Below are 16,040 nucleotides of genomic sequence, written 5' to 3'. Positions count from 1 at the left end.
GTCCAGCTTTTAGTTGTTGCTGCTTTGTATGCAATCTGTGTTGAGTACAATCCAATTTGCAAACCTCAAGAAACAGCAAGAAGAGAATTTTTGTCAATTTTAATTGATTCAAATTGCAACTTGGACTGCAAGTCTGAACATGAAGATGAGAACTCAAAGTTCTAAAAGCCGAGCTTTATTGATTGCTTAGGTATGTGCAGAATCACAATTTGACACAAACACATCTTTCCCAACATGACGAGCAATTTCTTCCCAAGTTCTTTGAACATGTCAGTAGATTTGTAAAACCGAATCTCACTTCGAATTCATCAATTTCCTTAGATCATGTACAGAACACACAAGCAAGCAACTGCATTACAGTAATGCTAGTTACAACTGCAGTACTGAATGTTCGAAAAGAAGGATACTGACAAAAAATTAAAAAGTGAGATGACACGAGTTTAGATCTTTCCAACTGTTTGAGCTAGAGCCCTAAGCCATGTGAATCTGCGTCCTGACCACGAAGGTTTCCTTCTTGGCCATGGAGCTGGTGCACCTCCTGACTGGCTGCATCATCTTGGGCGCCTGCACCAATCGTGTCCTGCGCAGCCGTTTAGCGTCCTCTGCTTCCCGGTAACCTTGGCGGAACTTGCGTTTCGCGGCTTCCATCTTCTCCTCGGAGCAGAGGCCAGCAGGGTCCCCGCCGGCGGAACCGGACGCATCCTTTCTGATAGTGACTGCCGCCGTCTTCATGACCGGCGCCTTCGTCTTGGCTACGTCAGAATCGGCGGAGACATGTTGCCGCTGACCGACGGTGATCTCCGTTGTCTGCGGCATGCTGACGTTGTCAAGCTTGCGCAGGGCGTCTCTGACCATGGCGAGCTCGTCCTGCATCGACGCCCTCCACCCGCTCACGACGCCTCGGGCCAAGACGCGGACGCGCTCCGACTCGTGCCTGCGGAGCGCGCAGACGGACCTGGCGAGGTCCGTGGAAGCCAGCATGCGGGGCGTCACCGGAACGAGCCGCAGCGTCTCCAGGGACTCCGCCATGTGGTCGTCGAGGATCCCGCAGAGGCGCTCCGCCTGGTCGTCGTCGTCCGCGGCGTTGCAGAGCTGCTCCACGACGTCGACCCTGGCGCGCCGGAGCTCGTCGCGTGAGTGGTCAGGGTCGGAGGGCTTGATGGCGGTGTCCACACAGTCGAAGGCGCGGAAGAAGCGCTTCCACCGGCGGAGCGGGCTGGTCTGCGTGGGTGCGGCCATGGCGTGGCGGCGAACACGAGCTCTGTCCTCTGTGTGACCTAGAGGTGGTGCTCTTGTCCCGCGGGTGTTGGCAGAAGGTTGGCGATCGAGGAAAGCGATGGATTCTCTTGTGGATGTAGTACGCTTATAACCTGGAAGTCGAGCTCCACTACAAGCAGTCGGATTAAGGAGGCGCATCCGGAATCCGAGTTCAACATGGGCGCGAATCCGTCCGGCCAAGGCCAGGATGTGTTGCGCGAGCGCCACCATCCAGCGTCCATCTTCGCTCAGATGCAAATCCTCCACCCGATTCTTCTTCTCCCGACATTAAGGTCAGCTCTAACAGGGCGCCCCATTTCATCCGCGTCCGTTTCGATCCGCGCGGATAAAAACCCAGCTAAATGCGGAGACGTAAACGAACGTGTATTGTTATTTGTCTGTTGTGACCCATTTCCGGCCCAAATTTGGGCTGGGTCTGTGTCGACGCGGATGCCCACGACACCCTCCCCCTGTTCTCCCCTGACCCGTTCGTCAATGGGACGTCCGCCCCATTTCCCCCCTCTTCCTCAAAATCCTCCCACCCTTGCGCCATAGGCGATGCACCCAAGCCCCGTCGCAACCTCCATCTCAAACGCCACGGCCAACAACATGTCTGCCCATGCCATGCGCCCAAAGAAGGAGCTCACGCCGAAGTAGAGGGCCGTCGAAACGGCGAAGAGGACCGGCTGGATGAAGGTCGTGGCAGACCAGAAAGATGTCGCCGCCGCCCGTGACGCAGTCGAGGCCGCGCAGCCCAAGAACGCCGATGCGGAGACTGATCTCATTGTCGCCTAGGCCACGCAGCGTGCCCTTCTCATGCTAGGGATTCGCGGTGATCCGGCCATTCTCATCGCTGCCGCTGTGGCCGCGGCCAACATGGGCTCGTCGGTTACCCGCCTGCCATATCCGGAGTCACGGTGCACCTCGACGACGGCGTCGTCGTATGGGTTCCATCCTCAACACGACCTGGGTGCGTCCCGTTTCTTCGGGTCGCCTCGAGACGACTCGTCGGTAATAAGTGAAATTGCGCTGGCATTCCCCGTGGTGGCGGCCCCCGACCTCAACGCCGCACCAGTGGCTGGCCAGTCCATCGGGACGCAAACGAAGCATGCACGGGAGATCCTTACGGGTAACTATCCCGATGCCCGCAAGTTGTTCGATGAACCATTTCAGAAGTCCAGAACAATTTCAATTTGTGTCTCCGTTGTTTATCAAAATCCAGCTCTTAACATTTTTTTTACAATGTATAACGTTTTGTTGGAACTATCAATTTTTTTTAAACACATGAATTTTTTTATATGTCACATATTAACAAAATTATTTTTTGTAATATATGTATTTAGTTTTTCTAAAATCTAAACAAAAGGAAAAGGAAAAAAATACACACATGATGGCAGCATGATGTCAACATGACGAAACACATGGTTAAGGTGCCGGCCCATTACCGACTCTCTGTAGCGCCACGGTCTTGTGTCTCGCAGCAACCGAGACATAGACTCACCCAGAGTCATCGGCTGGGGCGGCCTCTCACCGGCCGTGTTTGGAGTCATTGGAGGGGGATGCCTAAGGCTAGGCCCCTCGTGGGGCCATCCATTGATTAGGTGCACATTTTACTTGTGAAAATTCTATACCTATGAACTATTTACGAAACCTATCATAAATTCTCTCCTCTTCACCCCTTGAATTCAACTGGGTGGGGCCAAGCCACTACTCCCGTCCCAATTGATTTGTTCCACATCAGCCCGTAAGATGAATTACATAGAAACTGTACATAGATCTAGCATGGGCGCCCCTATGTCTCGCTTAACGTGAGACACAGGGAACCCTCGCGTGAAGGAAAGCACAAGATGAGCCGCCCCAATTGTTGTTGTGTTTTTTCATGTTTATTTGTTTTTTTCTTTTACTTTTGTTTATACTTCCAAATATTCTAAATAAATTTATTAAAAAACACTTGACATAATTTTTTTTGAAAAGAAATGCTAACCAAGCGTTTGGAAAAAGTTAAATGTGTATAAAGAAAATGTTTCTCATGTATAAGAAAAATATAAAAAAATATACAATGTGTTAAAAAAATTGATCATGTATTTATAAAATATTAATCAAGCATTTTAAGAAAAAAAATTAAACAAGTATTTGAAAAAAATTAATCAAGAATTTTTAAAATGTTAAGTGTGTACGTATTTTTTGACCATATATTCGAAAAATGTTAATATTATATTTAAAAATATTTATAAATCATTTTTAAAATGTGATAAAAAATCTTGACAATGTATTCAAACAATGTTAATCTTGTACTTGAAAAATGTTTATCAAGCATTTGCAAAAATGTTAAATGTGTAAACCCACCTAACCCACCTGGTGGGCTAGGTCTGTGAAAGTACCAGCGGCCGAGCGGAAATGTACATCATCTTAAGCCCACCTAACCCAAACCCACACTACGGCCCACCAGCGACGCGGAACTCGCCGACCCAAGGCCGCAGCGAAGCTAGTCACGCAAATCGCCGTCCCGTGCAGCCGCCGCGGCCCTCCTCACCTGGCCGCCGCTGCTGTGCACCACCGCCGCCGCCGCCAGCGCAACCAGGGCAACCCTATCAGCCATTGCGCCGCCACTCACAGCACACCCTAGAATTCACCATCCTGCCGCCGCATGCGCTAACCCGGGACCTAGCCCGCTCGCGGATCCCTCGTCGCTTCGCCCGACGCGACCCGCGATGCATCGCGCCATGCGGCTGCGCTGCCTCCTGCGCCCTCCGCCGTCTCGCAGTCCCGTCCCCCTCGCCACCCCCGCGACCGTCGGCGGTGGCGCCGGGGGATTTGGCGCGCCCGACGGGGCACGGAGGCTGGGCGCGCCGCGCCTGCCGTTCAGCGAAGGGGGGCGGCTCTGCCGGTTCTACAGCTCGAAGGAGGGTGTCGGGAGCGCGGAGACGGCTGCGGGGAGTGGCGGCGGCGGCAGCAGCAACCAGCAGGAGCACGCGCGGCTCGGGGAGAAGGACCAACAGGAGTGGCTGAGCGGCGAGCGGTTCGTCACCGGCTGCAAGAGGCGGGAGTCGCCGTTCCTCACCAAACGGGAGCGCTTCCGCAACGAGTTTCTGCGCCGCGCTGTGCCTTGGGAGAAGAGCAGCCTCACGTGGAGCAACTTCCCGTACTACGTCGAGTAAGCACGGTGGAACGCACGCACGCACGCCACCTGCTTGGTGTTTTTCCTCCCTAGCGTGGACTAACTCAGTTTGCATTTCACCGCCTCTCCTTTGGGTTGCAAGTAAGAATGCGAAGCAGCTGCTGACCGAGTGTGTGGCATCACACCTGCGGAACAGGGATGCTACTTTGGAGTACGGTTCTCGGCTGCAGTCGTCCGGTGGGAGGATATTGCTCCAGAGCTTGTCAGGTGTTGTGCAGGAAGGATGACAATTTCTTCCAAATGTGTGCCATTCTGCTTGCAGGGATGATGAGATTTTGCATTTATTGCAGGAACTGAGCTTTACCGGGAGAGATTGGTAAGAGCAATTGCCCATGAGTTACACGTGCCATTGTTGGTTCTGGACAGCAGTGTTCTAGCTCCATATGTAAGTTAATCTTCGCCTACTTTAGAAGCTTAAGACTGCAGTTCTGTGGGCAAACCTAATGGCTCACCTTGTAGGATAATGGTGAAGATTGTTCAGAGAGTGAGGAAGAGAATGGTCAGGCGGAGTCAGAAGATGAAGGCTCAGAATCAGAAGGGGAAGATGAAGATTATAATGAAGCTAAGTCTGGTGAAAGTGACGACGACGAAGTTGGCAAATCAGTGGAGAACCTCAAGAAGTTAGTTCCGCGCACTCTTGAGGAATTTGCCAAGGTGTTTATTTCTGTTATGCTGCCAAATCATATAGTATTAAAACATGACATTTGATAATGCCTGCCATCTTGCTCCTTTTTTTTTATTTGAATACTGAGCGGTGTACCTTTACTTTGTATCTATAACAATTATTTAAAAAATCAGGGGTGGAAGACCTACAAACAAAGAGTTTTTTGCTGCAAAATAGTAAATAGTATAAAAGGCTTAATGTTGATATTAGTGTCTTGTAGTAAATTTCTGATTAGCGATTTTGCCTCTAATAGTGTCAGTCTCATGTGATGGTCTTGTTTCCATCTTTTCTACTGACATGCTAATTAATGTTGAACCCGTTTTCCTCCTTTCTTGTGTTTGCTTCTCATTCTGGCTTACAACTTATACCTTGAGTTCTTGTCTTAGAGAGTTGTTAGTGCGCAAGAAAATTCTTCAGCAGCAGAAGAATCCACCGCTGAGTCGCCTGAAGAAGAGAAAAGGCCTCTCCAAAAAGGTACATAACTAAGTTTTTTTTTCTTGAGTGTTTTCCCCAATGTTGGCTGCAGATTAGATAACATTGTTAATCATGACACTGATAATTGGTCTTATTTTGGTAAGTAGCCACTTCCCCCCTTGGTGGAACGAACCTACCTATTGCCTGTGGAAGTTACAGGCTAAGCTCTGCCGTAGGTTAATATGTCATGTTATGGGAATTAACTCAGGTCTAATTGCTTGTTAAGTACATGCCCATCTGATAATATTCAATCCCTTCATCTTGAATTATCACATTCTGTTTTCTGTGGTACAATGTTCTGCAGTAGATAAATGGTTGTCAGCCAGATCGTGAACAATGTATATAGCCAGTAGCCAGTTGCATTCTAGTGTTATTCACTTATTCTTTGTCAAGGTAAACCGAAGCTTCACTAGCCACAAAACACTTGAATGATCAACTTCTCTACGCAAACAACTTTCCTTCAAAGTTTAAGACATGTTTGGTTCAGAGACTAAATTTGCCAACATTTGCTACACTTTCTTGCCATACATGGCTAAGGTTTGGCGATCAAAATTGACGCTACACTTTAGGCAATCTTGCCACATTTTTCTGAGTCAATGACACGTGGGGATTGCATGAAAAGAATCTTGCCACAAGTGTGGCAGCAAACTAAACAGGGGACTAACTCAGTCAAACTTGCCTAACTTGTGTTGTGGCAGCCTTAGTATACCAACCAAACACGCCGTTAGCTCTTTGTATTGACAAGAAGTTCAGTACTCCAGCTATTTTATGAGAATGAGGTCAATATAATTCAGCTATACCACTTGCTTAAGTTTCATAGGATTGTACCTATTGGTGAATATGAAATTCAGGCTTGACCATTTTAATACGTACCGTACTCTGTATGAAGACATCACCTACTTTCCTCATCACTGTTTCAGGTGATAGGGTGAAGTATGTTGGAGAGTCAGTGCTTGTTGAAGCAGATCACAGGTACTTGTTGGTAGTTCTGCTCTCCTTTTGGTTTAAGCCACTTTTATCATGATATTTCTTCCTTTGCATTAAACTTCTTTCAACTTATTAGACTCATGTATTGTACCTCACTTGATTTGCTACTTTAAAGGCTAAGCAATACATGTGCCTTTTAGCTGACCATGGCATCATGCATGGATTGATGCATCCATGCGCAGACCATCACATGACTGCTATGTGTTATATGATGTGATGAGTTTCACCATGAAGTTCACATATTGTTAGTCCGTTCCTGTTGTTGGTTGTCTTGCGGTAGGACTGGCCACCTGGGTACTTGCTGATCCAGGTGTATGCATAGTTGCATGTTTGTTCATTTGAGTTCTTGTGTGTGTGTTGTTAGTTCTCTCTGCATGCATGCTTTTGCATTAGTAATGCTGGCGAGGTTGGTGCCTGGTGTCGGGAGGGCATGTAGCACATGTTTGCAGTGTTCATTCTCTGTCATCTAACGTAGCTATGGACCGTCTTACTAATTGAGCTTCTTTCACTTATCATGATGCATATCATCTCTCATATCACAGGGTCATTTTGGGGAAAATACCAACTCAAGAGGGAGCAGCAGAATCCTTTACCTTTATTAGCGGCAGGTGGGTGGATAAATCTTTTCCCGAATAGATTAAGAAGGCTTGTCTGCATGCCTTATTTCATGTCTGTCTGCATCTTTAGCTTTTCATGCCTTTGGATAGTTGTTATCTATATGGGTAGATCTAATTTTTGAAGTTTCTCATTTCAACAATATGGGTCAATAAAAATCTTGAGTTGGAACCATATGTTGTTCGTGGGCATATTCGGAAACTTCTGCAAGTTCTGTTGAATGCTTTGCTGTGCTTATACATATAATTTATGCGTCTTTAGTTTGATTTTTACTATGCTTCTGTTCATCTCAGTAGTCCACGTCGGCATTGTTTCTGATGAATAATGATTTGGTTTCATATTTTTATGTCTTACGATATTGTAAGCTTATCGCTGAACATTCTTAAAATTCACTATTTCCTTATGATTTTTTTTATAATTCAACATTCTTCGAACTGTTAAAATCGCAGAACTTTATCAAATGGACAGCGTGGAGAGATATACGAGATCAATGGTGATCAAGTGGCTGTTTTATTTGACCCTCCTGAGGAGAAGCTGGATGATGGTAAAAATGATGAAGCTAACAAAGAGCAAGATGCTAAACCATCAGTTTGCTGGGTTGACAGTATGTTTCTATTCTGAAGCATCCATATCTACATTCAGCTTGGATACTCTGCAATTTTAACAATGATCTTGTTTTGTAATTTTAGCTCAGGATATTGTGCTTGACCATGACACTGAGGCGGAAGATTGGCATATCGCGATGGAAGCATTTTGTGAGGTAATTTCACACAATATCTTTTGTATGGAACATTTTTTCCTTGACATTTCTTGTCTTTGTGCATGCATACATTTGCATAGCTTTGACCACCATTCTATGCTGGGTACACTTGGTGTTATGCTTGCGTGCTGCAATTGCAGTGTCCATTCCATCTGGTCTGCTCAGTAAACTTACCTCTTCTGGATTCCCTTTGCTTGTACAAATAGGCACTGCCATCTCTTCAACCAGCCATTGTTTACTTTCCGGACAGTTCACAGTGGCTTTCTAGGGCAGTTCCAAGATCAAATCGCAGAGAGTTTATCGAAAAGGTAGAGGAAATGTTTGACCAGCTTAATGGACCTTTAGTGTTGATATGTGGGCAGAACATACTCGAGGCAGCACCCAAGGATAAAGATCCAGTAAGCAATAGAAACTCATCTAGTCGCATTCTCACCTTCTTGCATTCTATTATATATATTTCTTTTCTTACTTTTGTTATGAAAAAATACAGAAGGCGCTGATGTTTCACAATCTCTCTCGCCTGTCTCCACTGGTAATTTCTTGCTAATCTATTCAAGAATATGTGTTTGTTTCGTAGTTTCTCTCTGTTATAACTGATTGAGAAAACATCCTCATTCTCCCATCTAGCTTTTTAATTGTCTCTTGTGCTCATCTAGCCATCTAGGTATTAGTTATGGCACAGTATGTGGCTAGTTTATTGCATCTATGAGGTCTTCAAACTGAAGAGACCTGCAAAAGTATCATGCTATTTTCCCTTGCTCTTTTGTATCCTCATTTGGCCGTTCCCTCATTTGTTTTGTGTTACCAGTGGTGGGTAACTCTGGGAGTGAAAGAAACTTTAGCATTGATAACATGTATACATTGCTTAACCTAACCTGCTAAATATTCCCATGGGCTCTGTTCATTGTGCTCATCCCACATTATTAGCATAGAGTAAGGGATAGGTTTGATATAGCTGGATAAGTTAGCAGTTGACCGCTTGGTATGCTAGCTTGCGTGACCTCACATCAAGGTGAGAGTAAGTGCAACATTATAAGCCTGCTAGCAAGCAAGGCCTGGCCAGACCTGGTCGAAACAATGTTTGTCTTAGCTGATCCAGGTTGGCCGGCCTTACCAGGTGCCCAACTCCAGACAGGTCTGGCAAAGACTGCCTGGTGGCAGGTTGCTGTTACTGTACTGCACTGCACTAAACTGTAGATAGTTGCATAGAACGATTAACAAATCTACAGTTGGTTGCAGAGAATTGTTATCAAATCTAGTTGGTTGCAGAGAATAATTATCAAATCTAGTAAAATATTGCTGTCACAACTATCAGAAGAGTCTTGCCGTAAGTTTATATGTCAAAAACTAGCATAATGGAAGTGCTTTTATGAAGCCACCACAATTTAAATGCACCCTCCAACATCGGCAATGCTTTCATTGTTAACCTAACAAATGCTCTACCTTAGCGAAGTAGGTAGAAAACATAATTGGGTCATTCTCTGCCTTGTTGCATGATGTTCTGCAGTCGAATTTACATTGTTCCTGTGAGCTACTTTTCTTTGCAATAATGTCTTGGAGAGTTGGTTTCATTTATGGTGGGATTGCCATAGCAATGGCTAAAAATTTGTACTTGGTTGAAATTTGTATTTTTCAGACATCATCCTTGAAGAGGCTGGTAGGGGGACTACAAGGGCGGAAGCCTTCAAAGTCCAATGGCATAGCGAAACTCTTCGGAAATAAATTCTATATTCCTTTTCCAAAGGTAAGTTTACACCATTTTAGTCTCCAAAAGTACTATTATGTTATTCAGTGTTGATTGCACTCTCCTGCTGATCTGAAAACGTACAAACTACAAGCCCTCCTAGTTTGGACGATGCTGTTATCTTTACAGCTGTGTGATACTTCTTTTTATGTTCAGGATGATGAGCAACTGAGAGTTTTCAATAACCAGATTGCAGAGGACAAAAAAATAATCGTTTCAAGGCATAACCTTGTAGAATTGCACAAGGTATTGGAAAAGCTATTTGAGCTCTAATCAGTAGATTTAGTCAATTGCTTTTCATTTCCATTACTTGACCAGTTGACCTACATATGACAACGACTGATTCGCTTCCCCAAGTGCTTGCGTGTAAGTTCTGACATGTAAATGCAGGTGCTTGAAGATCATGGGCTATCATGTGAAAATCTGTTGCATGTGAAGTTAGAGAGCATTATTCTGACGAAGCAAAGTAAGTCTGCTAACCGGACCCATATTATGATGCATATCCCCTTTTCCTGAATCATGGTTGCCAGTGCTGCTTATGTGCGAATAGATCATATCAAAGTTTGGATTAAACAATGTCCGGCTTCAAGTTTATTGGTGCACATGATTATTGTTCTGGTGTTTGGGTGGCATACTAGCATGCATTTGTTCTAACTCAACATTGCTATTCTTGTTAAGGAACCTTTGTTTGCACTGTGCATATTGATCCCAGTTGAACTGCAACTGGAGTACATGACCAGTGCTCAGTCCGTGCGCATGGGCCCAAAATTTTGAAGTTGCATCACCTTATGATTGGCATTATAAGCTAAATAAAATTAATACTCCCTCGTAATGAATGTAACACCTCTCACCTGTCTTACGTACAACCTTTTATTTCAGCTTATAAATTCCTCTAGTCTGCTCTGGACTTTCTCTTTCTCTGCCTTCCTTTTCCCTACGAATCCCCCATATTCCTACCATATCCCCCATTCCTCTCCAGCTGACCGCTGGCATAGCTAACGGCATGGGGTCTACTTTGTATACAGTTTTACTAGTTGATCTAGTTTTTAGGCTACTGGTTTTTGTGTTCGAGGTTACTCCTCCCAGTGTGGAGTTGTTTTTCCCTTGTTGATATTAGTGTTTATCATCATAGCTCGGCACCTTCGGATCTGGGCAGCGACATGGGTTAATAATCCACAGGCGTCAACTTCTCTGTCTGTTTCTCCTTCCTTCGTTCTTTAGTTGAATTCTAGATCTGAACTACCTAGGGTTTACACTGGATGCTCCTTACCATCTTCAATCATCAATCTCTGGTCACTGTGGTTGGAGTCCCCAACATCATCGGTATACCCTCAGTCCTAAATGGCAATCGGGCCAAGGAGACCCTCTCCTCATTTCTCAATCCTTACTTGCTGAAATGCTGCAGTTGCTAGATCCAACCACAATATCGTGGTCAACAAGCTGCAACAGCCATCCCTTGCCAGTTGTATCCTCGAAATATGTTTGTATTTGTTTTCTCGTTGCTGCAGGTGCTTGTGGGTGTATGACTGCATGGTGATGAACTTTTATCACACCATCAAAGAACTTAAAGCGTCTTAAGTTGGAGCAGGACAGTTACTTGCTGCATGCATTTGTAATTTTGTATGTGGATGCAGGAGCGGAGAAGGTCATTGGATGGGCTAGAAGTCACTATTTGTCGTCAGCGATTAACCTTTCCATAAAGGGTGACAAGCTAGTCATTCCCCGTGAGAGGTGTTCCCTCAGTTGTCTGGGCATTCAGTTGTATCTATGGCTGGGCACTGACTGTTGATATCTTTTCTTCTTTGATTGAAGTCTGGACCTAGCAATCGAGAGGCTGAGGGAGCTGGAGGCTTCAACTAAGTCACTTTCTGAAAACATGAAGGTAATTTAAGTTGTTTGGTTGTTCCTTGGAGTTAACCATGCCTGTCCTTATGTAGCAAGATTATGCTGTGATGATGTCCAACCTCAAAGTGTGTCTTGCTGCAGATGTTGGCAAAAGATGAATTTGAGCGCAATTTCATATCAGCAGTTGTACCTCCCCATGAAATTGGAGTTAAATTTGAAGATATTGGCGCTCTTGAGGATGTCAAGAAGACACTGGATGAACTTGTTACTCTTCCAATGAGGAGACCAGAGCTTTTCTCGCGTGGGAACTTGCTAAGGGTAATAATGCTTTCCGTTTGCATTTTCATATGTACCTGTAGCATTTTGGGCTTCATAATACCGAATTTGATCCCTTGTTCCATATGGGCTTACAAACTACTGTGACTGCCAATTTATAGCCAGGCAACATTGAATTAGTATCCCAACACAGAAAGAACCTTAGTTTTATCTTTAATTCCTAACTTCTAAATAAAAAAGGTACTTGTGATTTTCATGGGGTGTTTGGTGCTATGCCTCTGGAAGTTTGTTTAGTGCTCAGCTAATACTCAATGTTACCTGATGTTGTTTTATAGTTAATGATTACGGAGATTTTAGCGGAGAGGTTTTCCTGTGGATGTCTACTAAAGCAGAGAAAAGAAAATCCTAAACGTACATAATTGGTCCTCTAGTCTAGTGAGTTGGAATTTTTTTAGTGAGCCAGCACTAGCATTGCAAGTCTGCAGTAGATGAAACAATGGATCGGGTTGCTATCCTTAACCAAGCCTCAGGCTAGAGGGTTTTCCTTTTTCCTACAGTAATTTAATTCCTGATATCCAATACCATTAACAGTAAATATTACATGCTTATAACTTCATGCTTTAGGGATTCAGGATAAATTGCTGTAGCGGTACTAATGTGATGCCATTTTATGCCATACAACACGACTCAACTTCATAAATCAAGTTCCTCCATGAAAAAACACTGCTAGAATTCTTACAGCACTTCCTATAAAATTAGAATATCTCTGAAGAAACGTCTAAATCCTAGTTTGCTTTCTTAGATGTGTATTTCTGTATGCATATCTTTATGTTTTTCATAGTTGTATGTTTAACATGATGTATCTGTATGGACCTTTGTTCAGCCTTGCAAAGGAATATTGCTTTTTGGGCCTCCTGGAACTGGAAAAACTCTTTTGGCAAAGGCACTTGCGACAGAAGCTGGAGCAAATTTTATCAGCATAACTGGTTCTAGTCTCACGTCGAAGGTAAATATATTTGAATTCGGCGTATGGGAGTTATATTATGTGACAACTGAATGGAATGTTAATGATGAATTGCTTCTATATTACCTGAAGAGTCTGTTCTCCTATTCGACCATATCCTGCACCATTTTTATGTTTTTTCAGTTCACAAAAAATTGCGTGGTTAGCTCCCTTGGCCCCTCCTGTATCAAATGTACTGTTAGTTGCAGACTGATAGCAGCATACCTGAAGCAACCAGAACACTTCGTTGGATGTGTAATACAGCAATACTGGACATTATCTTTGTAAACAAAGACTGGCAGTAACCATTTATGGTTTTGTCAGATTGCACTAGTCTGCCACCTTTCCATGTAATATGCTGGTACTATAGTGATAGTCAAATCTCTCTATTCAGCACTGCATTGATCTACAGTTTCTCCCCGCTGCGAGTGCGGCCTGCTGCTTTACATGAAACAATGAAGCCAAATATCGAAGTTCATCTCTTGTGTGAATTTTCTTTTCCTGGAATGTACTCCCTCCGTCCGGAAATACTTGTCATCAAAATGAATAAAATGGGATGTATCTAGACGTATTTTTTTTATCCATTTTGATGACACGTATTTTCGGACGGAGGGAGTATCCATTATTTGACAACTTTAATTCACTTCCATCATTTTCTGTCAACAGTGGTTTGGAGACGCTGAGAAGCTCACCAAAGCCCTTTTCTCGTTTGCAAGTCGGCTAGCTCCTGTTATCATATTTGTGGATGAGGTGAGTTTTCATTTGATCAAACATACTGAAGTAGGTGTTTTATATTCAGGACGGCATCCTTATCATTTCGACAGGTCATGCGGAATCTCCTGACCCATACAATTTTGATTTGCTAATGGTAGGTTGACAGCTTACTTGGTGCAAGGGGTGGTGCAATGGAGCATGAAGCAACGAGAAGGATGCGCAATGAATTTATGGCAGCTTGGGATGGTCTAAGGTCCAAAGACAGTCAAAGGATCCTTATTCTTGGTGCAACAAACCGTCCATTTGATCTAGATGACGCTGTAATACGTCGTTTGCCTAGGAGGTAAAATCTGCATTGATGTGCTTGTGTTGTGCCCGGGAAAGTATTATTTTGGCTCGAGTGACTTAAATGTGATGATATGTCAACATGACCTGCAGGATATACGTGGACCTTCCGGATGCGCAGAATAGGATGAAAATTCTCAAGATATTACTTGCCAAAGAAAACATAGAATGTGAATTTGGATTTGACGAACTAGCCAATGCAACAGAAGGTTACTCTGGGAGTGACTTGAAGGTATCATGCTCAAGCCATCCACAGCTGTTCTATTCTTCTCCCTCGTGTACCAAATTATCTGCTGTCCACTTACTTCACCTGTGTGTAACTCGTGTGCATTTTCTGCAGAACCTATGCGTAGCTGCAGCATACAGGCCAGTTCATGAACTGCTAGAAGAAGAAAAGAAGGTGGCATTTCCTTCCTTTCAGTATTACTTGTTGCATTCTGAGTTTATTCACCATGGATCTTCCTCTTCATGTCTTTGCTCACCTGGTTATCACTGTCTCTTAGGGGGCTGCGGGCAGTACGAAAACTTCTTTAAGGTCCTTGAAGCTGGATGACTTTGTCCAAGCAAAAGCCAAGGTAATTAGAAACCAACTGTCTGTTGACTGTGCTGTGCACTCCCGAGAATATTTAATGTTTCATGTTTGATTGTTTTCATTTTCACTGTGCAGGTGAGCCCATCCGTTGCTTTTGATGCCACGAGCATGAACGAGCTAAGAAAATGGAACGAACAGTACGGCGAAGGTGGCAGCAGGAGTAAATCGCCATTTGGGTTCGGCAGCTAACACGATTCCGGTAGCAATTTTGCCACACTGTATCACTTGTAGTACCAATGTGCTCCGATTTAGCCATAGGGTGTCAGATCGGCGATAGCGCTATTCCTTTGAAACTTTGATGTGCGCCTTTTGCGGTTTTGCCTACTCACTTATGTAGAAATGCATGCTCTAGCCAATACAACCAAAAAATCAATCTAAGAGAGAGGGCCGGACATTATACTCCAACACTCCCCCTCACGTTTATGCTCCTTTGGAGCTATATGACGTGGGCAGCGGAAGCGGGGGCAGGCCGTAATTATTTATTGCGTTTACTGGGTTTTGAACCCTGAACCTGTTGGTTGTAAGTTTATGCACATCCATCAGACTGATCTGATGGAAGAGACTAGGCAGCACATTATACGTCAACACTCTCCCTCACGTGTGGCTTCTTCAGGCCTAAACGTGGACCGAAAGTGGGCTGCAATTTAATTGCGCCAGTCGGGTCTTGAACTCGAGATCTTTTGGCTCTGATACCATGTACAAATGCATGCTCTAGCCAATGCAACCAAAAAACCGATCTGAGAGAGGGCCGGACATTATACTCCAACAACTTAGAGGCTTAGAGCCCTATTTGAGCGGTACTACAGCGGCCCTGTTTTGTTGAGAAACACGCGCTGATGAACACGGAAGTTTCCTGAGCCTGTGTGATAGTGATACACGGGGTTGCCCATTTATTGTGTTGTACGCTGTTGCCGCCGAGGCCTGATCAAAATGTAAATAGATCCAGAAATTTTGTACCCAGAACAGCTGACAGTGTACGTCTCTAAGATAAACCACATATTCTGTTGCTTCGTTTCGACAGTTTTTTTTTTCATGATTGGATAGTGATTTCTGCACAAGTATCTGCTTAAGGGTAAGCCAAACGTGCTTTTATTTCTTGTGTTCCACATTTATATCGTCTCTGCTGCTGCTGCTGCCGCCGTTTCGCTGTCGCTTCTTAACCGCCTGGGTACATTGTTTCGGCACGGTTCTACGCCGCGCAAGAGCTGGCGCTTGGTACTTTTCTCCCTTCCTGGTTCCAGTCTTTAACCGGCAAAGTGTAGCTGCTGCTATATTTTTCAAAATTTTCGTCTTCGTACGCTAACTTGACCTAATTCGGCACGTTCTACTGGCAATTTATTTTCTGCAGCGGACACCTTTTTGTGCATGAGCGTGCATGGCAGCATGCACCTTCTGGATTTAGTGGAATAGTTTGTTGTATTTTTCAAAATTTTCGTCTTCGTACGCTAACTTGACCTAATTTGGCACGTTCTACTGACAATTTATTTTCTGCAGCGGACACCTTTTTGTGCATGAGCGTGCATGGCAGCATGCACCTTCCGGATTTAGTGGAATAGTTTGTTGTATTGCTCGAGCCTCGTGGGCAT

General features: G+C 44.5%; 1 protein-coding gene across 1 annotated transcript; it reads left to right on the top strand.

Moving 5' to 3' along the window:
* Positions 1-3,744: 3,744 nt before the first annotated feature.
* On the top strand, positions 3,745-15,469 carry LOC123164116 (uncharacterized). Its single transcript, XM_044581536.1, has 24 exons — positions 3,745-4,411; positions 4,518-4,642; positions 4,726-4,820; positions 4,895-5,089; positions 5,486-5,573; positions 6,494-6,545; positions 7,103-7,168; positions 7,625-7,779; positions 7,865-7,935; positions 8,142-8,333; positions 8,426-8,467; positions 9,572-9,679; positions 9,836-9,925; positions 10,070-10,145; positions 11,314-11,410; positions 11,492-11,561; positions 11,666-11,842; positions 12,684-12,806; positions 13,470-13,553; positions 13,676-13,860; positions 13,956-14,094; positions 14,203-14,262; positions 14,366-14,437; positions 14,530-15,469. The coding sequence occupies exons 1-24, from the start codon at positions 3,969-3,971 to the stop codon at positions 14,641-14,643; spliced, it is 2,919 nt and encodes a 972-aa protein (XP_044437471.1). The 5' UTR covers positions 3,745-3,968; the 3' UTR covers positions 14,644-15,469.
* Positions 15,470-16,040: the final 571 nt, after the last annotated feature.

The sequence above is a fragment of the Triticum aestivum genome, chromosome 7D, assembly GCF_018294505.1.
Source record: "Triticum aestivum cultivar Chinese Spring chromosome 7D, IWGSC CS RefSeq v2.1, whole genome shotgun sequence".
In the NCBI taxonomy this organism is placed as follows: Eukaryota; Viridiplantae; Streptophyta; class Magnoliopsida; order Poales; family Poaceae; genus Triticum; species Triticum aestivum.
The sequence above is the reverse complement of the archived record's forward strand: the minus strand, read 5'-3'. Positions and strand labels throughout refer to the sequence as shown.

Bases quoted from the DNA above. Each gene is read 5' to 3' on its own strand.
- LOC123164116 (XM_044581536.1), top strand. From the start codon at position 3,969: ATGCATCGCGCCATGCGGCTGCGCTGCCTCCTGCGCCCTCCGCCGTCT. The intron at 10,146-11,313 runs GTAAGTCTGCTA...ATGTGGATGCAG, and splicing joins CATTATTCTGACGAAGCAAA to GAGCGGAGAAGGTCATTGGA. The intron at 14,438-14,529 runs GTAATTAGAAAC...TTCACTGTGCAG, and splicing joins TTGTCCAAGCAAAAGCCAAG to GTGAGCCCATCCGTTGCTTT.